General features: G+C 46.4%; 1 protein-coding gene across 7 annotated transcripts in view; it reads left to right on the forward strand.

The window, feature by feature from the left end:
* Positions 1–673: 673 nt before the first annotated feature.
* Positions 674–27168, forward strand: part of NRXN3 (neurexin 3) — a gene marked incomplete at both ends in the record, with an annotated part of 1631502 nt that continues 1605007 nt past the window's right edge. For all 7 annotated transcript variants that reach the window (XM_079699579.1, XM_079699593.1, XM_079699590.1 and 4 more), the window contains one exon: positions 674–1382. In XM_079699579.1, the coding sequence (XP_079555705.1) occupies positions 674–1382 (709 nt within the window). The remainder of the gene's footprint in view (positions 1383–27168) is intronic.

The following is a 27168-nucleotide window of genomic DNA, read 5'->3' on the forward strand; positions in this document are numbered from 1 at the left end:
GTCCTGGGAGGCAGGTCATGGGCAGGACTGCCTCTGGCCTGCACCATGAAGTCTGAGCCTGCTTCCGCTCTGCCCCGGGCCCTGCTCTGCCTGAACACTCAGCTTCCAGCTGCTCCCTTCCCCGCAGCCCCCTGCTGCTAGGAGGCAGACCTTCAGGACTGTTCCTTGGCCTGTTTCTACCTTTCACCTGACTCACCTCACTGCTCGCTCCTCCTCCATCACGGCCCCCCTGACCCCAGCCCTCTCCCCGGCCTCCCTGGCTGGGGCGTTTGGGGGTCCACCGGGAGGACGGCGTTGTTGAAGGCTTCCACCCGCCGTGCACTTTCTCCTCCTTGAATCAAGGCCTCCGGATCCACATGGATAGCTGAGATCTTTTCTTGGAGAAAGACACTTTGCACCCTCACTTTCTCAGCCTGATTGCCCTCCTCTCCTGCCGCCCTGTCTTTCCCCTCTTTATTGAGTTTCTCGCTCGTGTGCCCAGCTGCGGCTGTCTTGTTCGCTTTCCTCCTTCCTCCCCGTCTTGATCTTTGTGCGTGTGCCTCCTTCCCCTTGTGTGTTCTCTGTCCCCCACCCATCTCCTCTTCCTCCCTCCCTTCTACTGCAAAGGGGGATTTTCCCCCGAGGGCTGTTCCCTCCCTGTCTGCCCCTCCGGGGCTTGATCCCGGCAGCCACGATGAGCTTCACCATGCACTCGGTTTTCTTCACCCTGAAGGTGAGCGTCCTGCTGGGCTCCCTGCTGGGGCTCTGCCTGGGCCTTGAGTTCATGGGCCTTCCTAACCAGTGGGCACGCTACCTCCGCTGGGATGCCAGCACGCGCAGTGACCTGAGCTTCCAGTTCAAGACCAACGTTTCCACGGGGCTGCTCCTCTACCTGGACGACGGCGGCGTGTGTGACTTCCTCTGCCTCTCCCTGGTGGATGGCCACGTGCAGCTCCGCTTCAGCATGGACTGTGCCGAGACCGCCGTGCTGTCCGACAAACAGGTGAACGACAGCAGCTGGCACTTTCTCATGGTGAGCCGTGACCGCCTGCGTACTGTGCTGGTGCTTGATGGGGAGGGCCAGTCTGGGGAGCTGCAGCCCCAGCGGCCCTACATGGATGTGGTCAGTGACTTGTTCCTCGGCGGAGTCCCCGCAGACATACGACCTTCTGCCCTGACCCTTGATGGAGTACAGGCCATGGCCGGCTTCAAGGGATTAATCCTGGATCTCAAGTATGGCAACTCAGAGCCTCAGCTTCTGGGGAGCCAGGGTGTCCTGTTGGAGGCCGAGGGACCCTGTGGTGAGCGTCCCTGTGAGAATGGTGGGATCTGCTTTCTCCTGGATGGCCACCCCACCTGTGACTGTTCTACCACCGGCTATGGTGGCAAGCTCTGCTCAGAAGGTAAGGCCCTCTTCCCTATTCCTCTATTGCTAGAGGCCCACCCACTGGGCTGGGTAAGGACCAAGACCCCTGACGGAAACCAGCTCTATCACTGAGAGGCATCTTTAGCTGCATGTCAGATTATTGCGTCCCTTTCCCTGAGGAGGTGGTAGAAATCCTTTGCTTGCTCTCAGTGGAAAATCCATCAGAACTCAGCAGCAGAGAATCCTGACTACTCAACCACAGGCTCCTTATGCAAATATTTGGCTGTACTCAAAAAGCTAGATAGAGTAGACTACAGGATGTGTGTCCCAGCTGAGTTCCTTCCACCGCAGTGCAGCTTAGCGGGATGAGCCCAAGGTGAGAAGTCAGACAGAAATGGGCAAAGTGGTTATCTCTGTCCCTCCTGATCCCTTGAGAATTGGGCCCTTGGGGATAGACGGGAAACTCCCCATCACTTCTTCCTTATCGTCCCGAACATAAGGAATGCCTGTGCAGAGAAAAATGCGGGAGATGGACTGCAGGTCCACACTTGGCCCTGCTGTAAATCCAGCCCTTCAGCTGTGCCCCTCCTCCTGCAACCTTATGGAAGGTGTCTACCAGGTGGACAGGGCATCTGGGGATGGGCAGTGCTGCCTCCTTGTTCCAGCACTGGGATTTTCCATGTGTGCTTTCTCTTTCCCGTCCTCTCCTCTCCTGGTGCGAGAAGGCACAGACAGGAGCACTGTCCAGCCAAGCCCCCAAGGGAGCTGGCAGTACTCAGCATGGCCTTGGAGAACCTCCCAAGTTCAACTACAACTTCCCAGGGGGAGGGAAGGAGGGATGTATGCCGAGGGACTTAGGCTGCCCTCAGCTTTTTCACCAAAATCTGACTATTTGGGATTAGGAGAAAAGTGGTCTAGACTTTACTTTGACAAATACTTAGATTCCAGATTCCTGGACTCACTCAAGGCCTAGATTTCAATACCTGTTGAAGTGACAAAGTGACCATATGGGTGTGTGTGTTGGGAGGTTGGGATGAGGAAGACGCAAGGAAGTTACGTCCCCTCCTATCCTTTTAGAGATAAGCCCTCTGTTTGTTTAGAGATGTTTGTGGCACCGTCCCATGCTGGTCTCTTCATGGAGGTGGTGGAATGTGGCTCTCAGGCTTGGTAGCCCGTTAGGATGACCTGGGGGAATTAAAAGACTCTCAGGGGCTTCCCTGGTGGCGCAGTGGTTGAGGGTCCGCCTGCTGATGCAGGGGACATGGGTTCGTGCCCCGGTCCGGGAAGATCCCATATGCCGTGGGGCGGCTGGGCCCGTGAGCCATGGCCGCTGAGCCTGCGCGTCCGGAGCCTGTGCTCCGCAAAGGGAGAGGCCCGCGTACTGCAAAAAAAAAAAAAAAAAAAAGACTCTCAGGCCACACCCCAGACCAATTCAATCAGAATCTCTAGGGGGCGGGGTTCAAGCATTTGTATATTTTTAAAGCTCCCCAGGTGATTCCACTGTGCAGCTAAAGTTGGGAACCAACAGGTCAAGGGAAGTCAGGTAGGTGCGGTTAGGTGAGTGTCTTAGTGCTGACTCCCATGATCTCTTCGTTCAGGTGATGCCCCACTGCCTTGGGATTTGTAATTAAAAACAGTGTCTGCAGGTGTTCCTCAAACTTTCCCAGAACTGCCCAATCCCTAAAGCAGGCTGTGGTTGATATGAATTTTTGCAACTAGTAGGTATTACAAATTTTTTTTAAAAATCAAAACAAAGTTTATTTCACAGGTGATACATGCTGGATACTAGGACACTTTGGGGATCTTGTTGGGAGCCTCCTTGTAGGTCAAGTATGGGCTACCTCGAGTGCTTCTTTCCTTTTTTGGGCTGGGCATCATACCTCCCTTCCTGTGGGTGGGCTGCAGGAGAGGGAGATGCAAGACATGCATCTCATCTTTTTTTGGCTTCTGTTTTTCCCCACTGAACCCACTGGAAGAAGGGTTGGGGAAGAGGGGTAGAGGCAACACCAACCCACAAAGCCACTTTGCGACTGTGGTTACTGAAGCACTTATCACAAGCAGGTCCCTCCTGGAGCTGACTGCAGTTCCAAAGCTTCTTAGCTTTGGAGAAAGTTCTGCCTGAAGATGCTGACATGATCACTTGTTTTCTCCTTCACCCAAAGGATCTGTTCTGTTCTCAGAATTTGCCTTGGAAGCCGGCATTCTTCCTTTCTAGGGACCAGGGTGTTTGCAAGTGTGTTGTTAACTTGCTGATTATCCCTGATTGCATTTTTTGTGTTTAAAAAGAACTCATTTCCTCTCGGCAGGTTTGGATCAGCACTTTTCTGCAGGAAGAATCTCTATGCTGTATATGTATACAATTTCTTCTCTCTCTTTTTTTTTTCCCCTTTAGTTCGGTTGTGTGTGTGTGTGTGTGTGTGTGTGTGTGTGTGTGTTTGAGGTCTCCAGAGGAATCTCTTCAGAGCAGATGATAGGCAGTCAATTTTTTAATAGCTAAATACAATATGTATATTTTAATAGTAGTTCTTTCTGTAGGGTTCAGATCATCTCATGGCTATGGACTGACACCTCTGTCTGTAGAAGGCAGACACACAGCATATTTCATTATTCTCTTGATACATAATACAGTAAATAAACTCTGTAGTAACTAACACTTGGTTGGTTTGGAGCAGTGCAAAGTTTGAGGTGAGGATGGATGCTGGGGCAGGTACCAGAATTTATTGTTGGTGACTTGAAGCCTGTTGATCCTGGTAATTGTCATTATGTCTAATCAATCACAAAAATGCATTTCAGGCTTTTAGAAAATACCCGTTCTCTTCACACACAGTTAATTTTTAGAGTAAGCAGGGAAAACTCACCTGTAAAATATGAAGGGGAAAATAATCACAGCTGCTAAGGGTCAAGCAGATCTGCATAAAACAAGATAAACAGCCTAACTAAATGCCTTCCCATTTTCCTAAAGATAGTGTAAAGTGGGTAGTGAGGGTGCATCTATTCCCTCCTCTCTTCCCCATTTTAAATTGCAAATGTCGCAGAACTGAAACCAGGGGACTTAGTCCCAGCAGTGGGTCCTGTGTACCAGGCATCTGATCGTTCCACTTTGCAGGATGGGCCTTGCCATTTGATTGTGTGAGGGCTTCATGCTTTAGCAGTTCGAGAGCAGGAAGGGCTGGGAAGGCTCCTGCATCTTCAGATGGATGTGGTCGGGGCCTGTTGGAGGTGCTCTCTGCAGTCCATTAGCTTCTAGCATGCTGGCAGTATTGATGTTTGCTCAGCCCCGTCTGGCTTTCCATGCCTCAGTGGCTCCAAAATGTCTCCACGCTGCACCCCAGGAAGAAAGCACAGATGGGCCCATCTCTTCTATTTGCTTTGGGCTATTTTGATCCCTCGTTGGGTATCTTTTCTCGGTAAGACCCACAAGACACCGGAGATAGTTGCTGTGGGAGAGTTGGGTTTAGGGGGAAGAGCTGTGGACACAGAATCTTCTGTTTCCTGGGGCGAAAGGCTATTAGCTCTGGCTGCAGACTGAACTCCACGCAGCCTACTTGGGAAAACTTCATTCCAAGACTCCCAAACCAACTAATGGTCACATTGAACGTTCTGGCACACGATGGAGGGAGAAGGGGGTCCCAGATTTTTACCTCTAGGTGTGATGTTTATAAATAAAATGTTTGGGTTCTCAACTTCAGATTTGTTCAAGTTGACGTTTAATCTTTTTAAACGACTTTAAAATTATGCATATCTGGTTTGGAATATAGTCCAGCTGAGGTGGATCATATTCACCTAGCTTTTTCTGTTTAGTCCAGTCTGTCCTGTTTTTGGGCATCCCTGACGCTCCCTGGGCAATAAATAAAGAGGTATCCCTAGCGCCCTCCAGAGAGCAGCCCCCTCATGGGTCATTGGGAGTTTGTCATTACCTTGAAATGAGTTTAAGCTTGATTATTTATTTTTAAAACATCCTTAGTTATGAATGTGCGATTTCTCAACAGTCTTACAGCCATGAAGAATTGATTCACTGCCAAGGTGTATAAATTTCAGTACCAGTTTCTCTAAAGAGTTCATTTTGCATGAAGTCAGCCTGTTGCAGGTGGGGTGGAGCCAAGGAAAGATGGGGAAGCTTTCACAGGTTGATCTCTACTCTCAAATCTTAATACACGGGTCTGCCTATGTCACATATCATTTGTATGTCCATGTTTTTAGGTTAATTCAGTGAAGAGACATGAGGTCCTCTTCAGCTGGCCAAAAAAAAAAGTTGGTTCATTGTCTGCTCTCTTTTCCTGCTGACTTGGGCAAGGTGCCCAGACCAAAAGCTGCTTCCTTTGAGTCTCAGCTGTTGTTTTCAGGTGTTGGGATCCTACAGTGAAGTGCAGTTGTGGGTGTGGGTGATAGTGGCCAGTCTTTTTACAAGCACGCTGTTGTGTGGTACCCACTAGCCTCCCATCCCCCATCCCTCCTGCTGTCTGAAGCTGACATCCTACTCAGGTTGGTTTGATTGATGGCTCAACACGACTGCATAGCCTTGGCATGCCTTCCTGAAAGTGAATTTCAATTCGTTTTCTTTTTACTGAGAATCTTGCCTCTCTTCCCCCATTTCTCAAAGCCAGAACTGGGACAGAAAGGTATTCCAAGAGAAGGTGCTTACCCCTGAGGCTTTACCAAGAGCCAAAGACATTGATGCTATAGTGAAGGTACGGATGATTGCCCCGGCTGGATCCTCCCGTTTGGGGCACTTGCGTAAAAAATACAATCATTTCCCCTCCGCCTCCCCCTTGCACCTCCTGCCGGAATACGAACGTGGCTTTGTTCCTAATCTAAGTCAACCCTGAATGGCCTAGGAGGGGGCAGGAAGTAGTAAGTAATCAGGAGTAAAGGCTGGCTCCTTTCAGCATCCTTCCCCCTGGTGTGGAGAGACCGAAGCACAGGAGCAGGGAGGACTGCTGCTTCTGAGACTTGATTTCCCACCTGGTAGTCGGGCTTTAGGACCAGCCCAGCTCTCCACCGGCCCAGCCAGCCAGCCAGCCAGCGGGGGCTGTCGCTAAACGAGCCTGAATAGGGGTCTGATTGCTCCTTTCTCCTCCTCTCCTTCTGATTACCCAGTGAGATTTCCTGGGTATGCTGTATGCTAAATGGCAGAGCAGCCGCCTGCCACTTGCTCCAATTATCCCTCTTTTAACTGCGAGGGAAGAGCAATGTTTTTACTGCCCCCTCCCCCTCCACAATAGCATCTCTGCCTCCTTTAAAGAAATAAGACCCTTCTTCCTAGGCCCCCCTTCAGTGGGGTGAGAGCAGCCTTCTCCCTTCGCACAGCCTGCACACCAGCTGCTGGCTGCAGAATAGGTGGGCCTTGGGTAATGCTTCGGTCCATATTCAGCAGCGTTGAGGGTCGGGCAGGCATTCTGCCAGAACCCTTCCAGTAGCAGTGAACTTGCATTTGCATTTGGTAATGAGACACCACACGCCCAGCGCTGGGGGGCTAATCATCAAGTCCCCTATCTCTCTTTGCAGGCTGTCCCGGAGAGGTTTCCAGTTCCTGAGCAGCTGCCGCCCTCAGCTAGGTATTCTCCCTCCGTCACAGGGCAGAAGAGGTGGGGTGTGGGCTGTGCTTGGGGGATGGAACTAACGTGACCTCCCCGAGGATGACTCCTATTGCCCTGGAGTCACTGGCTCTGCTGTGAGTCCAGAACAGTGAGGCCCCAGAGGTGGAAGTGGAGGGAGAGAGGCTTCGGGGCGGGGCTCTGAAGGTCAGGTACCCTTCTTAGACAAAAATAATAATGACATTATTACTATTACTGAATACCACCATGTGCCCGACCTCCTAGGTGCATTGTCTCATCTGATCCTCACAGCGCGCCTATGCAGCTGATATCATTAACTAGCCCTATTTTACAAATGAGGAAACTGAGGAGCAGAGAAATTTAAAACTTGAACAAGGTTTGGTGGTTAAGAACATGGCTTCTGGAGTGGAAAAGATCTGGACTTAAATCTAGGCTTGTCCACTTACACGTTGTCTGTCTTTGGAGAAGGTTTTGGAAGCTTCAGCATCTTTATCAGTAATAATAACAACAATGATAATAATAATAATAGCAGCTAACAGTAATAACAACAACAACAACAATAATAATAGCAGCTAACAGTCACGGGGCCCTCACTCCATGCCTGCTCTGTGTTAGCCCTTGTAACACTCAGAACCACTCTTGACACACTATTATTATTCTAATTTTGTAGATAAGGAAGCTGAGGGACAAAGGGTAAGTAACTCCCCCAAGGTCACACAGCTCAGAAGAGGCAGGGCTGGGGTTTGTATCTAAACAGTCTGGCTTTAGAGTCCACACTCTTAACCACTGTGCTATCCTGCTTTGCAGCAAAGCAGGGATAACAAGAAGCCATACGTTAGGGAGTTGTTGAGAGCTCGAAATGAGATCAGACAGATAAAATTACCAGTGTAGTCTCTGGGAGAGAATGAGTCCTGACTCTGGGCTGTTAGCCGCCTGGTGGGTGTAAGAATGAATTATGTCGATTTGGTTTCATAGAAACCCTGTGTGCTACCCCCACCTCTGCCATTTTCCTTCATCCCAGCTTGAGAAGTGGCAGAGAGAAAAGGAGGGGAATTTCAGGGAAGTATAGAATCCAATCCCATCACCATTTTGCCTCCGCCTAAGAGCATGGGGTCACTGACAATGGTTGTGCCCTTTGGACTGTATTCAGAACTCTTTGCCTGCAAATGTGATGTTCTGGTCCCCACAGCATCCCGATGAGGTAGGTAGGACAGGCCTTACCATACCACTGAATAAGTGAGGAGACCCAGACTCAGGGTGCCGTTGGACTTGTGGGTAGACAGCATGAGGGCAAGCTTGGATGCTGCCTATTTGTCAGGTGGCTCTGGGACCTGAGAGCCCAGATCCTCAACATAGCATTTCATTTCTGCTTCTAGGCTCCCTTCGTTAACACAAATGGCCTGTGTCTCCATCGTGAAATGGAGCATTCATTACCTCCCTGGTTGCTGATGACAAGCAAAATGTCAGACTCCCGGGGCAGGAGGTTATCAGCTTGGTCAGTCCCAGGAGAGAGAAAGAGAGGATGCGAGAGAATGAGAGAGAATGAATGAATGAGTATTCAACTCCCACCCTCAAGAGCCAGGTTTGAAATGAGGTGCCTAAGAATGGACCTGTGGGTCCCGAGGGAGTTGGAGCACGGCTCCCCTACACTGGAGCGTCGCTGGACAGCACGACCTCTTCAGACTTACCTTTAGTTTCCCAGGTACCAGGAAGTGTCCAGCAGCCCAGCCAGGGTTGGTGGTGAAAGGTGGAGCTCCTGGATTAACCTTTCACACTGCTTGCTCTCCTGCTGACTCTCTTCCCAGATAACAAAACCAGACTCCCTTTCTCTCTGTTTATTCTTCTCTTCTCCTTTGTGTGCGTGGGAGGGAGATTATCACAGAGGTGGATTTGCCACAAAACTAAACCTTTCATGTATCTTCACTTGCATGGGCCCCTTCAAGGCCCCATGCCTAACACTGTATTGGTGATTGTTTTCTTAAGGAATCCTCAGTATCATAAACTTCTGGTCCCCCCACCTCTGTGGATCTGCCTCTGTTAAGAAGACTTGTTGCTGCCCAGTGACAGCAATGTTGCTCTGGGTGTATGAGTGATTCCCCAGTGACCGATGACCCTTCATCACAGACGCATTTCCCTTCACTTCATAACCAACAGGGCAGGAAGAGCCATGGAGAGGGAGTGTGGGAGGATGAAGGCATACAGGAATACTGTTTGGGGAGCTGTGGTGGGAGCGGGGGACATCTAGGGCGTACAGTGGGTAACGAGGGTGTGTTTAGAAATGTTTGCTGTAGATTTAGAGGAACCAGCTGGTGTTTAAACAGAGGGAGCATCCTGGTCCCTCCTGAGGTTTCCCAGCTGAAGTTGGGATGCTTGGTTTGCCGTGGCTCACTGAGGGGCTGTGTTATAGGTGACAGGCTGTGGATGACAGAGGAGAGGGACAAAGCGTGGCTCTACAGGCCCGTCTCCGTGATCTGTGTGGGAACTGACAGTGCCAGTGGGTTGTCATTACAGCTGTTGTTCTCCAAAAACTGATGTCTTTGGGTGACCTATTTAAAAGCAATATTGACACGGGTTTGAGCCCTAGTCTGGGAAGATCCCACATGCCACAGAGCAGCTAAGCCCGTGCACCACAACTACTGAACCTGCGCTATAGAGCCTGTGTGCCACAACTACTGAAGCCTGCGCACTTAGAGCCCGTGCTCCACAACAAGAGAAGCCACCGCAATGAGAAGCCCGTGCACCGCAATGAAGAGTAGCCCTCGCTCGCCTCAACTAGAGAAAGCCTGAGCGCAGCAACGAAGACCCAACGCAGGCAAAAATAATTAATTAATTAATTAATTAAAGATAAAATAAAATAAAAGCAATATGGGGCCCCTTTAAATGTGTCATCATCTATATCTGCTCTCAAACCTCCACTGCTATCCACCATATTCCTACATAATGTATTTTACAAAGTTAAAAAAAAAATTTTTTTTTAATATCCAGGAACCAGTACCCAGTAGCTTTCCAAAACAAATTGATCTCATAGTCATCCAGCCAAACTACCCAGCTCCACTCTCTGATAAAACTTACTTTGCATGTGGGCCTAAAAATTGTGAATGCTCTCAGCTCTTCAAGGGGGAAATGCAGTTCTCTGGAAGGGTGTGCAAGGTCCCAAAGAGGGTGGGGATGAAAGAAAGGCAGGGACACAAGCTGTAGGCAACAGGAACTCCTGGTTTAAGCTGTGAAATGCATTTAAGATCCTTTCAGGGGCTTCCTTGGTGGCGCAGTGGTTGAGAATCTGCCTGCTAATGCAGGGGACATGGGTTTGAGCCCTGGTCTGGGAGGATCCCACATGCCGCGGAGCAACTAGGCCCATGAGCCACAACTACTGAGCCTGCGCGTCTGGGCCTGTGCTCCGCAACAAGAGAGGCCGCAATAGTGAGAGGCCCGTGCACTGCGATGAAGAGTGGCCCCCGCTTGCCACAACTAGAGAAAGCCCTCGCACAGAAACGAAGACCCAACACAGCAAAAATAAATAAATAAATAAATAAACTCCTACCCCCAACATCTTCTTAAAAAAAAAAAAGATCCTTTCGGTTTTACCAAGGCTCTTATTTAATTTCGGTATCTTTGCACCTAAGAAGACGGCTCTGGGGAGCTTTTCCTTCAAGTTTCTCCATGAGACTCTATGCATCCAACCCTTTTCTGACATTTTGGCCTCTCGCCTGTGGATTTGGTTCTCCTGAAGTGGTCCTGTTTGCTGGTGCAAAGTCTTTAGGAGCCAGGGTCTTGATAGTCCCATGGTTGTTGGCAGTGTTAGGGCTGGTGTCTCCACTCTGGCAGGCAGGGCGTTCCAGGCAATTCTATAACCTCTCCTCCAGGTATGACTGGAATAGAAAAAGTGCAGTGAGAGAGTGTACAGCTTGTATACTCAATACGTTGCTTTCAAATAAAAACAAGTACCCCATTGCAAGGAGGGATGAGCAAGGCTGAAATCACTTCTCTGTGATTCAAACAAACAGTGGGAAAGGGCTCACCTAACACTCACGGTCTCTTCCTTCCTCCTCATTCTCTCAGCCTTCTTTCCTCTCCAGAAGGGGTCCTGTCTCACACGGTTAGCCTTGGAGGGCTGAGGGAATGAGGAAGGGTGGACCTGAGGGTGTTAAGCTTCTCACCCTTAGGATTCTGAAAGACTAATGATCATCCCCTAACATATTTGTTTGATCTAGTTCAGGAAAGACAAGGCTGGAGTTTAGGCTGAGGCAATGTGCTGTGAGTTCTTCTTTTAAGGAGACACACTGAAATGCGGGGGGACTCTGGTGCTGGGGGAGAAATCCTCTGTGAGGGATGAAGGACAGATCCTGTGACCCATGTAGAGGACAGCAAGACATTTATATCACCTTCTAGCCATGGCTTTGCTTGTGTAATGCACTGAAAACCAAGGTGCATGTTAAGAATCATGGGATAATATGTTTGGAGGGGTCTTTTTTTAAAAATTGAGGCATAATTGACATATTAGTTTCAGGGGTATAGCATAATATACAAATTCGATATTTGTGTATATTGCAAAATGGTCACCACAATAAGGCTAGTTAACATCCTCCACCATACATAGTTACAGAATGTTTTTTCTTGTGATGAGAACTTTTAAGATCAGTTCTCTTAGCAACTTTTAAACATGCAATACAGTATTGTCAGTAATATAGTCACCATGCTGTACATTACTGGAGGGGACTTTAAAGGTCGTTGGGTCTATTCTAACTATTCACTTCCCATCCTTTTCTCCACTGTATAAGACATCTCTGCCCCCCCACCACCAAAAAACCCTAGTCAACTGCAATGGCAGGGTCTTGGTACTTTTCAAGGCATCCTGATGTATCTCTGATCATACTGAGCATCAGGGAGCCCTTCCTACATGAGGCCAAGGTCTGCTTCTCAGACACTTCCTCACTGGTCTTCATTCTAATGAAAGCAATCTGACCTTTGTGATGGGCCATGTGGGTGAGGCCGTTGGATAGGTCATAACATTTCTGGATGATGCTTTGTAGGAATGAACCCTTGTACAAAGTAAGATTCATAAGGGATTCTCTAATATAGCACTAACAGTATACACACCACTGAGTTATTTAAAATTGACTGCTTCTGATTAATCTAAAACAACATGGGAGGGATTGATGTGGGAAGAGATTCTGATGTAAGCAGGTGATTCATGCTCCAGTCATTTTGTTCCTGGGGAGCTTCACCCTGAAAGATTCATGGTTAGCCCCATCTCTGGCTCTATTATCTGTGCCTCATTTCATCCCCCTAAGATGTCCCATCTTCCTCCATATTCAGCCAGCTTTTCAGCATCTCTGAATTTCCAAGATGCCCCCTGGAAACCTCTAATGGCAATAAGCAGTAAGATGAGAAGTTCTAGAATGCTATGGAGTAGAGGAAAGTGGAATTGGCTTGGACTTGCTTTACAAGTCCATCGTGGCAGCCAGGGTCAGACACCCCAACAGACATCAAGATTTTGCTAAAAAGCCTAGTATGATGCTTTAAAAAAAGATCAGGGTATGAGATGAAGAAGTATTGAGTAGCTATTCCTGGCAACTGGCCTTGGAAGCATATGCCCTATTCAAAATGCTTCCTACTCTGCCAGGTTGCCTTGGGTATCCCATGTTTTTGGCACGGTTGGGAAGAAGTCTCCCAGGGAGAGGATTAGGCAGGGCTAGAAGATGTTGCTCCCACGTTGGCATGGACTGGAAACCTGCCAAGCAAATGCCCTCCTGCACCCTAAAGGGGATGAGGCTATTCTTGGCTCTCAGCCACCTCCCCATTGACAGGCATTTTACTGACACTGCAGCAAAGAAAGGAGAATTTGTCTCATAACTCATGGTTTAAAATAGTTTACTTTTAAGAGCAAAGCCCACAGCCATCCTTTTGAGCCCAAGCATTAAAATATACTCAGAGTCACCGACTTCTGTGCAGTCCCATTGCCCAGCCAGGTTCTATGTACTGCATGCCCGTGCAGGGTAATGGGCATGGCCATCTCACGTAGTCATGTGGTAATTGCCACGTGGGAAGAAGATGACTGGGGTTTAGTTGCCGTGGGAACTTTGTTCTTTGCTCATCCTGATGTTGTTTTCAGCCTTGTGTTAATTCAGATTGGAGCTATTTTTTCCTTGTGTAGAATATATAACCAGTGGCTACGTTTTGATGTGTCTCGTGGCTCCCTTTGGCTTTCACAACCTTAATGCAAGTTGCAGTAGCTCAGCTGGGTTTCCTGATTCCTTCTGCAGGAGTATATGTGAGGAGGAACTCTCTTTGAGACCTATAAGACATGAAACCATGGGAAGACTCTGTTTCCCTTTGTTAATTACTGTTCCAGGCTTGTATGCTAAATGGCATGTCTCTGGTATCTGACAGAAAGCAGGTGCTCAATAAATGTTTGTTGCCTTAATAAAGCACACTCTGTGTGTATGTGTCTGCATGCATTTCACGTTTTGTATGCATACCTATGCGTGTGCTCACTAACGTGTGATGGATGGATGCAGGTTCCCATCAAGAACGTGAGCTCAATAATGTCTGTTTAATACATTGATTACAGCTATGACTTGGACCACAGTGGCATGGGCCACCATTGGAAATACCTTCTTTTAATAGGAAAAGTGGCGTGTTTGCCATGGGGCAGTTTTTACAGAATCTGTGTCAAACACATGTACATTCCACTTGGTTTGATCTAGTTGAAGATGAACTAGCAAGACTTTTGTTTGTTTGTTTATGAGCCAGTGGTTTCCTGTAACAATCATAGACAGCAGCCAGCCTGGGACCATGTAAATGCTTGTGGAATGGCTGTTTGAGGCAAGCACGTTGTTGTCACTGGGGATGGAGAGGCCCCATTAGCTTGTGTGGATTCCCTGGAGAAGAGGAGGCTCACTGGGGACAAGATGATTGTCCTCGGATATCGGAAGAGCTGCCATGTTGAGGAGGGAGTGGATATCAGACTCGAGGGTTGAAGGGATCAGAGCTACAGAGGAGGATTTCTGATGCTTAGAGCTGTTGGGCCATTGAATGCACAACTTTGCCAAGTCCTATTGCTGGGAGGTGGGCAGTAGGTGCTGGAGTGACACCTGTCAGAAATGTGTGCTGGTGTGTACGTGCCTTCAAACCAAGGACTCCATGGTTCTGGGGGTCTCAGCAGCCAGGCCTACCCTTACGTTTGATCACGTACGTCCTCTGCAGTTCAGGGATGTGGAAAGATTATTCTCCAGATCAGTGGCCTTCAAAAAGGGGCACATGCAAAGACCACTTGGGGGGATATAGGAAGGAAACAATTAAAATGTATAGTTAACTTATATGCAAATTATTTATAAATAAAGATACATCTCTCAGGAGAACATAGTAAAATTATTTTTCCTAATGGGGAGTTGGTTCAGAAAGCTTTGGAGGTCACTGATCAACACTCAAATCTACATTTATCTCTAGTTGGCTATAGTTATTCGACCCCCAGGCTTACAGGTTTCAGGTGGAGGATGATGCCCAAAGTGTTCTGGATGCCAGTGGGATGTGTGTCGGGCTCCTCTACCCTGTCTTCAGCTCTGTGTGTGGTGGTCTTGGTTGACCTGGCCAGGTGTCTTTGGAGGGTCCCACGGGAAGTTACTCCAGTCACACCTTCCTCTTTCAGAGGCCTCACTGTTTGGAATCATTGATAATATCTACTATCTCGGAGCTTTTTTCAGCATAAAAAAATCATAGTGTTTGCTGGGGCAACTTTGGATTGTGTAAGAGAACTAAGTCTTTGAAGTATGTTCAAGCATTTGCAAAGCAGTCCTTGATGTATAATCATCTATTTGTTGAAATAGACCATCTGTTTACTGGAATAAGTGCATTTTCTGACATTCACTGAGTGAATGCCTGTTGTCTACCAGTGTGGGCACTGCCCTTGAGGATCTTATGGTCTAGTTGGGAAGGCTGTCAGGCAAAGAGGTGTTGTACACATTAGAGTTGCTAAAATACCAGGTGGAATGTTTGTGGAGTAGCTCAAAAGGGGATGTTCCACCTGCTTGGAGTATGAGGGTGTGTGCTTAGGCTGGGAGCCAGGGGTTGGAGGACATCTTACAGTGGAAAATCTTAGGCTGGACTTGGAAGCTTTAACTAGCAGACTGGGTGGAAAGGGCCCTCAGGGCAGCCCTATGAAGCAGCAGGCCACTCTTGCCAGTAGTTTGCAGTAGTTAATGTGGGGGGATTAAAGGGCTGAGGCCCACGGAGGAGGAATATGAAGAGCGCTTAGGTAGCTGTGGGTCTTAAATGTTTGTAAGGATTTGAAACATTGTTTCTTCCTGCACCTGGGAGCCATTGGAAGTTTTTCCATTGAGTAGTGACCGTAAGATTTGAATTTTAGAAAGATGGCTCTGGGGCAGTTTGCATGAGGGATTGGTTGGCAACTGGAAGGCAGAAAGCAGGGGGGCAGGTAGAGGCTATTGTGTGGTTTTTGGTGAGAGAAGAGGCAGTACTGGGGGAGTAGTGATGGAGGAAGGGCCAACTGCAGAGATGTTGAGAAGAGGCACTTAATAGTTGGAAAGCAATGACCTTTAGTGCGTTTGGATCAGGCTACCTGGCTCTGACACATACTAGTGTAAACTTGGGCAAAGGACTTCACTTCTCTGTGTTTCAACTTAACTATTTGTGAAATAGATGTAATAATAATGCCCACCATTTCAGATTGTTTTCAGGCTTCAGTGAGATATCACACATAGAATACTTAGAACAATGCTTGGCACACAGTAAGCATTCAGTGAATGTTAGCCATTATTACTAATTATTATTGATGCTGCTGCTGATGATTGAAAAGGGGAAAGAGGAACTTTGATCATATGCTCTTTTGGTTGTGGGTATAGCTAGGAAAGTCAGTGGGAGGAGCAGATTTGGGGTGAAGGTGGGAGAAGGGTAATAATAAATTTTGATTTGTCCATATCCCTCCCACCTTCTCTTCAGAACCTGTAGGATACCTGCAGGGAGATGTTCAGAGGCAGGTGGGGGCAATGGTTGTGCGAGGGAGGAGGATGGGGCTGGGCGGATGGCAGGGTTGTTGTTGTAGGGGTGAGGGAAGGCTGGCATAGGAATGAGGTTGTCCAGGCAAGGAGTCTGAGAGGAGAAGGAAGCTAAACTCAGAACTTTCCAGAACCTTAATATTTAGGATAGTAGAGGAAAAGGAATCCACAAGATAGATTAAAACAGATTACCAGAGATACAGAAGGAAACTAGGAGCAAAGAAAAGTTCCTTAAAATTCTTTACTGGGCAATGAATGAAAAAATATACCTTCTCAACCTGGTTGAAGTTGGGGCATGCATTTGAATATAATAAAACAGCATCGAAAGATTACGTAATTTAGTTTTAAAAACTACTCACGTTGGTCTTTCTTCTGCCTTCAATTTAGTGAGATCTGTGCATTTGAGAAAATTTCTACAAATGGAAATTTAAGTCTCATATAGAGATGATGAATCTGAGGGTTTTGGATGTTCTGCTCATGAACATGATAGAATTTCTGGCTCCTAGAATGTTAGAATCTCGTGGGAATCAAGAGCTCAAAGATCTGAAAGAAACAAACCCAGAAGAGTGCAGTGATTTGCTCAAGATCAGCAAGTTGGTGTTCTGGTTTGTACTTTGTGTTTCTTTGAGACCGTGTGAGCTAAACATAAAATGCTTTAGCTATATTTTTCTTGGAATTGGGCATTGAACTCTCAGGATACCAGTGGTGACAGTCAGCTCAAAGCCACACACCTTCTCCTGGGCTTGGGGAAGAGATTCCTCTCAGTCTGGCTCCTGTGAGCTGAAAGATCAAGATCCCCTAAACTGGAGGTGCTAGAAGCCCCTGGCTCAACAGCCAGTGATATAAGTACTGGTAATTAATTCACTGTGGTTTCTCTATCTCTGCCCAGGGTGGGGTGCTTGGAAAGGAAGCAAAATACTTTCTTAAGGAAATCAAGGCTCAGTTCTGGTTGCCTGCTTGCTGCCTTCCTCCTGTCTCCGACTCTCTGGGCCCGGGGGCGGGGATTGTGTGTGTGTCCATGCTCCAAATGCTTGCTGTGCATCATGGTTTTCCAGGAATTTCAGGACACAGGAATTTTCGCCCAGCTGTGTTGTGTATTGCTGTTTAGCAATCTGAAGTTGCTTATCCAGCGTTAAGTCAGAATGGGGAGCCTAGGGAGGAGGGGGAACGCCTTCTAACATTTTTCAAAGCAGAAGAAATTGAGGTGTTAGGGGCCCAGCTGGCGTGTGATGAGAACCAAGAAATGGAGCATACGTGAGCATGCATGCTCACATGAAATCTCTTACAGAAACCCAGGGATGTTATTCGAAAGTACCTCTCCCACCCCCTACAACATGACACACTGACTGAGGGCCCACTATGTGTCAGGAGAAGCGTTGCGGGTAGAGTGATGAACAAGACAGTCATGCCTCCATGCTGCTTAATTAGCCAAGCAATAATCAAGGGATGGATGCTTTGAAAGGAGAAGGATAACATAACCGTGGTCTCTGTGCTTTCAGGAGTCCCTCTTCACGCCTGGCAGAGCAAAGACTGTGAAGTTCAGGAGTGTGATTAAGACACTCCAAGGAATTACAGGAGGTCCAGGGCGTTTTCTGGACCCAGTGCTCAGGCCGGCCCTCCTAGCCTGAATCTCCCGGCCAAGGATCCCAGGTGAAGTCAGTGGATTTAGAGCTGAGTTTAGCTTTATGCCCAGTTCTAGTCATGCTTGCTGAGTATGGCCTCAGTGATGCTGTTGTAATGTCATGGAAATCGTATGATGTATCAGCTGTCTCTTTTGATTGACTAAATTTAATAACAATGGTGATGATGAACTACTTCTCATGAAGTGCTTTCTATGTGCCAGGCACTGAGCTAAGGGCTTGCAAATGTGACTTCCTTTGCTTTTCCCAGTCACTCTCACCAGGGAGGTTCTATTGTTTTTCCGGTTTTCTAAACCAGGGAACAAGGTTGAAAAGAGAAGGCAATCTATCTGCCTAAGACGTGAGTCTGGGCAGTCAGACGATCTGGAGTTTGGGTTCTTATCGCCTCCCTCTGTCTCCTCTTCAATCTGGCACTGAACGGTGGCTTCTGTGGCCGTTGAAGACCCAGTTCCATGCTCTGCTGGCCCAGCTGGGATGCCTCTAGCATGCAGGGGCACTGCCTTTCTTCTCTTCACTAACCTGTCTTCTGACTTCTCCCTCTCCTGCACATGACTGACTTGGATCCCAATTCAGGCACATGTTGCAAAGAGGGACATAAAAACTGTCCTGGAATTCCCCCTCCCACCTCTCCCCGAGCCTTTATCCTGGGTGTCTTATTTCATCCCATGAGCTGTAAATGAACCATGAACTACTTGAACTGGAATCCCATATTTTCTCAGTCTTTTATAACCCACGGTCTGCAAGTCATTTTGTTGTTGTTGTTAGCATAGTCCCGCTATCCAAGAGGCCTTGGTCAAGCTTTGGTAGAAATCTTTTGCTTGTATTAAGTTGTAAAATGAATATTGTTACGATTTGCATATCCAACCCCAGCACATACATTTTTATCACCCTCCCCCATCTTGAACATCACAATCCAACCTTCTTCTCTCATGAAACTGTGACTTAAAGAAGCAAGGTAACTTACAATAGGCCACTCAGCTAGCAAGTGGCCAGGGGACTGGGGCTCGAGCCCAGAAGTCCTCACTGTCAGTCTAGTATCCATTCCCCTACATCACGCTGAGAAAAGAGACTCGACTGATTCAGAAGAACATTGATTGCCAAGCACAATCCACGGTGATCAAAACAGCTGTGCCGCCTGTCTTCATGGAGCTTACAAATTAGAGCTATGGAAAACATAAACCAATAAATGCATAATTACAGTGGTGATGAGTGCTGCAGGTGGAAAGAACGGGGTGAGGGGAGATCTAATGAGAAAACGGGTGTCACTCCGCTGAGGAGCGACATCTAAAGATGAGGAGGAACAGAGAGAAAGCAATGGAGAGGGGCTGCATACGTGCATTGTCACCTGCTCAGTTTAAGGACAAGGTTGATCAGTCTAATATTCGTGGCAGGAACTATGTCTTTTACTTTTATGTATTTGTTTGGGATATGGTTGATGGGTAATACAGATGGATGGGTGGATGGATAAAGAACTGTCTGGAGGGCTTCCCTGGGGACGCAGTGGTTGGGGGTCCGCCTGCCGATGCAGGGGACGTGGGTTCGTGCCCCGGTCTGGGAAGATCCTACATGCCGCGGAGCGGCTGGGCCCGTGCACCATGGCCGTTGAGCCTGCACATCCAGAGCCTTGCTCCGCAACGGGAGAGGCCCGCGTACCACAAAAAAAAAAAAAAGAACTGTCTGGGGCTGGTGAGGGAAGCCTTCAGTGTGACAGCAACAGGAGAGCTGATCTTGTCTGGTAAGCGGGCATAAACCTGGACCTCTCCACCCAGAGTGCAGGATCCTACCGGGGAGGATTTGGGAATAGAGTCTCTCTCTAAAGGAAGCTCTGTGTGGAGAAAGTGAAGATGAAAGGCTGCTGGAACAAGAAAGCCACAGTGAATGTCATTTGCCACCAACCTAGAGAGACTTGTTCCTCTAAGAGCCATATAGCGTGAGTCCCACCCGCAGCCCAGAGATCAGCTCACGCGTTTCCAATAGCTGCCCTTTCTTCCTAGCACTTACATTCTTGCCCCCTGCCCTCCCGGGTCCTCCCTCCTGCCACATGTGTTTTCTCGGTAGGTGAACAGGTAGAGGGGGTTGCCCTGATCAATCCACGCTTTTTAGCTGTTGTTACCAGGGGCATTTATTTATTTATTTATTATTTATTTTTAACATCTTTAGTGGACTATAATTGCTTTACACTGGTGTGTTAGTTTCTGCTCTATAACAAAGTGAATCAGCCATACATATACATACATCCCCATATCTCCTCCCTCCTGTGTCCCCCTCCCACCCTCCCTATCCCACCCCTCTAGGTGGTCACAAAGCACCGAGCTGATCTCCCCGTGCCATGCAGCTGCTTCCCGTTAGCCATCCATTTTACATTTGGTAGTGTATATACGTCCATGCCACTCTCTCACTTCATCCCAGTTTACCCTTCCCCCTCCCCGTGTCCTCAAGTTCATTCTCTACGTCTGCATCTTTATACCTGTCCTGCCCCTAGGTTCTTCAGATCCATTTTTTTTTTTTTTTTTTTTTTTTGTGGTACGCGGGCCTCTCTCACTGTTGTGGCCTCTCCCGTTGCGGAGCACAGGCTCTGGACACACAGGCTCAGTGGCCATGGCTCACGGGCCCAGCCGCTCCACGGCATGTGGGATCCTCCCGGACCGGGGCATGAACCTGTGTCCCCTGCATAGGCAGGCGGACTCTGAACCACTGCGCCACCAGGGAAGCCCCATTTTTTTTTTTTAGATTCCACATAGCATACGGTATTTTTTTTCTCTTTCTAACTCACTTCACTCTGTATGACACTCTCTAGGTCCATCCACCTCACTACAAATAACTCAATTTCGTTTCTTTTTATGGCTGAGTAATATTCCATTGTATGTATGTGCCATATCTTCTTTATACATTCATCTTTTGATGGACACTTAGGTTGCTTCCATGTCCTGGCTATTGTGAACAGAGCTGCAATGAACATTGTGGTACGTGACTCTTTTTTTTTTTTTTTTTTTTTTTTGCTGTTCACGGGCCTCTCACTGTTGTGGCCTCTCCCGTTGCGGAGCATAGGCTCTGGACGTGCAGGCTCAGCGGCCATGGCTCACGGGCCCAGCCGCTCTGCAGCATGTGGGATCTTCCCGGACCGGGGCACGAACCCATGTCCCCTGCATCGGCAGGCAGACCCTCAACCACTGTGCCACCAGAGAAGCCCCATGACTCTTTTTGAATTATGGTTTTCTCAGGGTATATGCCCAGTAGTGGGATTGTGCTGGGTCGTATGGGAGTTCTATTTTTCGTTTTTTAAGGAGCCTCCATACTGTTCTCCATAGTGGCTGTATCAATTTACCTTCCTACCAGCAGTGCAAGAGGGTTCCCTTTTCTCCACAGCCTCTCCAGCATTTATTGTTTATAGATTTTTTGATGATGGCCATTTTGACCAGTGTGAGGTGATACCTCATTGTAGTTTTGATTTGCACTTCTCTAATGATTAGTGATGTTGAGCATCCTTTCATGTGTTTGTTGGCAATCTGTATATCTTTTTTGGAGAAATGTCTACTTAGGTCTTCTGCCCGTTTTTGGATTGGGTTGTTTGTTTTTTGAATATTGAGCTGCATGAGCTGCTTGTATATTTTGGAGATTAATCCTTTGTCAGTTGTTTCATCTGCAAATATTTTCTCCCATTCTGAGGGTTGTCCATGCATCTTGTTTATGTTTTCCTTTGCTGTACAAAAGCTTTTAAGTTTCATTAGGTTCCATTTGTTTATTTTTGTCTTTATTTCCATTTCTCTAGGAGGTGGGTCCAAAAGGATCTTGCTGTGATGTATGTCATAAAGTGTTCTGCCTATGTTTTCCTCTAAGAGTTTTATCGTGTACCAGGGGCATTTATATTCCAGAACATCTAAAGAATTTTCAGCTTGGAGTAGTAGGGGTACAATCTGAGGCTGGGAATCAGCTTGATCCTAAATGTTTTCTGATTCCTGGGTTTTAGGCTAACATTTATTGAACACTTACTAGTGTTTTAGGCTCTGTGTGAGTAGCTTTATCTTTTGTTACCATTTTACAAATGAGAAGGCTGAACTGCAGAGAGACTACCCATCTACCCTCTGCCCAGTGGTACAAAAGACACTCAAAAAGAACTAGAATGAAATTTTATAATTCTTCAGGAGAACGAGAAAAATAAACACAATGTAGAAGTTTATTGTAAAGACACATTCAGTTTTTTTTTTTAAATTCTGAAATTATGCCCTTTTATTTTTGGGGTGTTAAAATGCCTTTTTAAGAAACTATGGTAATACAAAGTGTCATTTTCAGGTTTTTGTTCTTTCTTGGAAAAATTATAATTATCCATTGTTATTTTCTAAAATTGCTTTAAATTGCTTAAAGTATGAATACATAAAATGTATTAGTGTGAGAACCATTCTTGCAGGGAATAGCTGGGTCCCATGCTATTTTCTTCCTAGGAGAAAACTATTTGTATAATTTTCTTCACTTTCTATTCTGATTTTTTATCAGAAAAAAATTGCACCTGGATAGGACCACTGAGATTATATAACGTGTTTTTCTTCAGCATTTATCAAGATGTTTTGATTGCACAATTTGACCCTGAGAACTTTTAACTCTATGTCAGTATAATCAGGATTATACAAACACTAAAACAGTTTTATTAAGGGGTTGTTTTTTAGAAGCAAATGATGTAGGGCTCATGTAATTCCTCAATCCATTTTTTTTCAGCATAGTTAAACCATTTTTAAATTTTCCAATTCATTTTTATTTCACTGAATTATTTTTAACAAGATCAGTTCTGCTCCACGTGCCTTCTGTAGTAAAGATTTGATTCATCGATCGGTTATTTTTTTGTGTGCCTATCTAATTTTGCCCACGTAGCTTCTACCATTGTGACCACTCTTTTGTGGTCATTTTTTCTACTATATCCGATTTTCTCACATCAGATTCGCTAGTCTAAATTTTGTCAAGAATGTTTGATTCTTCCTTCAGTTTTTCAGTCAATGACAAGTTTTACCATGTGCATTTTTAGCCACTGTCAGTTCCATTTTGTGTTGATTTTTTTCTGACAGGTCCAATTTTTTTCCAGGTCAATTTTTGCAGTTCATAGAACCATATCTTCTCCCTACAACTAAAATCAGTCTCTTTCCTGACAGTTTTTTTTTTTTTAAAGCAGTTCCAAAACATACTTGAGGGGTCATAACATCAGGGTCAAAATATCCTGTGTCATTTATAGAGACCAGTGACCTAGATGAATTAAGAAACCTCCCCAAAGTCATACATAAGGCTCGTGGCAGAGTTCTGTTGGGTCCTTTTAGACTATAAAGCATCTCTAGTTCAGTAAAGGGCAGAGTAAGATTGTAAAATTGAGATGATCTTGATGGTGGGCCTTCCTTCTTTTACCCTCCACCTCCCGACCCCTCTTCTGAGCTTAACAGAATTCCCAGTGATCCACCTCCCTAAGAAATAGCAGCCGGGGCCACTGTTCGAAGCGTCTTCACTTCTCCCTGCTTCCTAGCTAGGCCCCCCTTAAGCTGTGTGTGATTTACAAACAAGCAGGACCAAAAAGGAAAAATCCTCCCTTGTGGAGAATTAGGTCAGTGACAGAGTTGGGGAGGGGAGGGATCCAGACCTTCAGTTCTCCCACCCTTCAATTCACTCCCCTTGCCTGAAGCTATGGGGGCAGAAGCCAGAGGTGCTATTGGGAGCAGACATCTTGGGGTGGGGGGCTGGGCGATGCGTGCAAACATGAAAGCTGTCTGTTTTCCAGCCACTCTGGGCTCTCCCTTCTCTCAACGTATTTGTCTGGATTACTCGAAGGGGGATATTAGTGTTGTCTAATAACGGCCCTAGATTTATAAGGGATTTGTGTGATTAATGCCCAAGCAAAGTACAGCAGATAGCTTAGAGCTCAGTCTGTGTGGTGGGTCTACACCTCCCATTCTCTGTCCTCTCTAATTGGTTTTGGGGGAGGCTTTCCTCTCTCCTCTTTGTTGTCCTGATTGTTGAAGGCTCTAGCGTTTAGGCCCCCACGGGAGGGTAGCTGAAACCATTTTCCACTGCTGCGATGCATGAGTGAGTGTCTGAGAAGACGGTGAAACCTCCAGGCTCCCACTCTCGTTCTTCTGTGAAAGCTGCAGGTATTTGGCCACTTGCTTCTCTGTCCCAGCTGCCACCACCATACTCTTAGTACTGGATTCTTCTCCCAAACCCCTCTCAGGGCACTGGTCCCCCAGCTGTGGCACAGTGAGAACAACAGTGAACTGGGATGCAGATGACCTGAATTCTGGTATCAGCTTCAACACTGTCCAGCTGGGTGGACATGTCACTTCCCCTGTCTTGGGTCTGTTTCTCTCATCTGAGCGTCAAAGGATCCTGTACAACCTTATGGCCCTGATCATAATTATAATTAAATAGCTAAATGTCTGTCTGGTTATTTGTGGCCCATCTCCCCACCTAGACTTTAAGGTCCAAGAGTGCAAGGCCTGTGTCCGTTTTTGTTCACTAGCCATCACCCCAGTGCCTAGCACAGTCCCTTAGCCATGGATATATGCAACGAGTACACGTCGATGGAATTAGCTGGTAAACCAAAAGAGATGGATCTGCTTGACATACCAGCACTCTTCCACTTCTAAAATTCAACGTGCCTACTCTACTCTGTTCTCTCTGAAACAATCAAATTTTAATGTTTTTATTGTTTTTAACTGACCACAGACGTTGCAAGATAAAAATGGCGATTAATATTAATTATAACTCAAAAAGCATATTATCAATATGTAGAATGTAAATTTCCTTCTAGGGGCTCCCCCTCTGCTTGCTTGATCTCTGCAGTTCCTGGCAGTGGAATGGCTCCTTGCCTGGGTTTCTGAGCTCCCTCTAGTAGGGTCTGCAGAATCTTGTTGAGCCTTTTAAAATAGGACTGGTACTAATTAGGCTACATGCATAGTTTTCAGGCTCAAAAAAAATTATTTTAGGTTCAGAGCAAATACTATACTAATTTCACATCACAACACACCCTTGCTTTGCAAAGACAAGAAGTCCACCTTGTTCATTTCCTGAAAATGAAAGAAAGGGAAGGGTATAAAGGAAAGCAGAAATGCTGACAGGTGCTAGTAGTGAGAAGGCCTCTGTTAGGGCTACTTGCTTTCTTCTGAGGTTCCCCAGGTCATTAGAAACTCCTTTTCTCAGAGCAAGGACCCTTGGGAAAGCACTCAGTTGAAACTCTCCAGCTAACTTGAGCCAATATATGACCCCCTCCTTTTCAAGCCCCTGGCAGAAACTGCAAATCAATCATGACCCTCTTTTCTTTCTAAGCTCATATGCAGCCTCAGACTCTTTCTTAACACGTTACTCCAGGATGTTACCAATCAAAAAAAATGGAACTAAACATGGTGCCAGGCAGGTCATTAGGCATTGTATATACAATTGCCTCTTCTTGACAACTCAAATTGATGTAATGATTCCCATCTCACAGATGAAGTTTAAGTAACTTATCCGAGGTCACGTAATAGATAACAAAGTTGGGATTTAAGCTCAATGCTTATAGTCTTTTTGGTGCACTACATGCCTTGCAGGGACCCCATCCCTCAGGGATGTCAATCTGACCACTGGCCTGTTTTGGTAAAATGTTCTTACAAGATTTCTCTCCACTTAATTGTTGCTGTTTATCCTCTGGGGACCACTGCAATGTTTCTCCAGCAAAAGACTTTGAAGCAGTCTCTGTCAACCCCAAATCCCCCATTAATGCGAAGTGTGATACTAGATGGCTGTATATGGCCGCCCTATCATGTTTATACACTCTCTTGGTTATTAGATTTACTATAACTGCATCCCCAGCAGTTATTTTGAGTCTCTAGCACCTAAGTCCCTGTCTGGCATGTAGTTAAGTGGTCGATAAATGTTAGCTATTTCAAACTGAACCAGATACAAAGTCTCACTATGGGAACTAAAAGGGTGAGGATAAAGGCTTGTGATAAATTGAAAGGTTTCCCAGCTGTTCTGAGAACCTCAAAGCCAGCCTTTCTCAAACTGTGTTCTGTGAGATGTTACTAGGTGTTTTACGGAGGAAAAAGTGTCCAATGTTCCAAAAACATTGGGAAAACTGCAGACTATATCCCCTCTTGGACTTCACAGTGTACCTTAGTGTAGGTGTGGCTTTCTGAGATAGAGATACTTGCCATAGAGATACTTGATTACCTTGCTTTAGCTCACTGTTTTCTAAATGTATTTGACCACACTTTTTCTTTTTGGCAAGCAACTCCTATTCACATCTTGCTGGGTGTTGTATTTTTATGGAATTCAGTTTTGGGTACATTGCCCCAATTTATAATTCTTTCTCTGAAATATGGATCTGGAGATCCTGCCCAGCAGAAGATATTGTGGACACTCAACAGTTTCCATCAGTTTTCCACACCAATTTCTTGAAATTTGCCCCCATGTCACATAGGGTGATATATTTGGGTGGTTAAACCAGTGAAGGAAGAAATAATAGGGGAAGGGTAGGTGGTACTGTGGAAGGAAAAGGGCTTTGGATTCAGAGAAATCTGAGTTCACATCATCGCTACTACTTACGAGTTAAGTGGACTTGGGAATATTAACTTCTCTGAGCCTTGGTTTCCTCGTCTGTTGAGTGGGGATAACAACAGTATCTACATCAGGATTAAATGAGATCATATACATCCAACACTGCCACAGGTACCTGACACATAGGAGGCCTTCAGTAACTAGCAGGGATTATAATGAACTGTGATCCCTGTATTTCTCTTCTTTTAAAATTTCTGTTGTAATATCATTGTGAATAGAGGCTCTGCTTAATGTTTTTCATACCAGGATCTAGCACAGGGGCCAGTAAGGAATTGCCACTCGATTAATATTTCTGGAGTGAATACAGGAATGACATAGCACTTTATTGTTTACAAAATGCTTCCACATTTACGGTCTCATTTCAACCTCACTGCAACCTGGTCATCTAATTGGAGTCATTATTCCTGCTAGTTATGGGTGGGAAAGCTGAGGCTTAGAGAGGCTGTGTGAGTTGCCCAAGGTCAGAGAGCTGGTAGTAGGCTGGAAAGTCAGGGCTCAAAACCAGGGCTTCTCTAAGCGAAATGTGGTGTACAGTAGTCCCCTTTTATCTGCAGTTTTGTTTTCCATGGTTTTAATTGCCCACAGTCATGGTCCCCCAAAAACGGAAAATTCAGGAAATGAACAATTTCATAAGTTTTAAATTGTGTGCATTTCTGAGTAGCATGATGAATCTTGTGCCATCCTGCTGTGTCCCACTCGGGAACCCCACCCATCAACATCGTCTGATCCTGACGTCCAACCATTGACATCTCCAATGCTCCAGGATCATCCAAAGTAGATAATCTTTCTTCTGACCTATCACCAGAGGGTCATTAGTAGCTAAATGCTACATCACAATGCCTACATCATTCCCCTCACTTCATCTCATCATCTCACATCATCACAGGAAGGGTGAGTACAGTACAGTAAGATTTTGGGAGAGAGAGAGAGACATCACATTCAGACAACTTTATCACAATATAATTGTTCTATTTTATTACTAGTTATTATTGTTAATCTCTTACAGTGTCCATCTGCTGTGAGGACTTTTCTAAAACCCTTGTCTTGTT

This window comes from Hyperoodon ampullatus (assembly GCF_949752795.1).
Source record: "Hyperoodon ampullatus genome assembly, chromosome: 3".
Lineage (NCBI taxonomy): Eukaryota > Metazoa > Chordata > Mammalia > Artiodactyla > Ziphiidae > Hyperoodon > Hyperoodon ampullatus.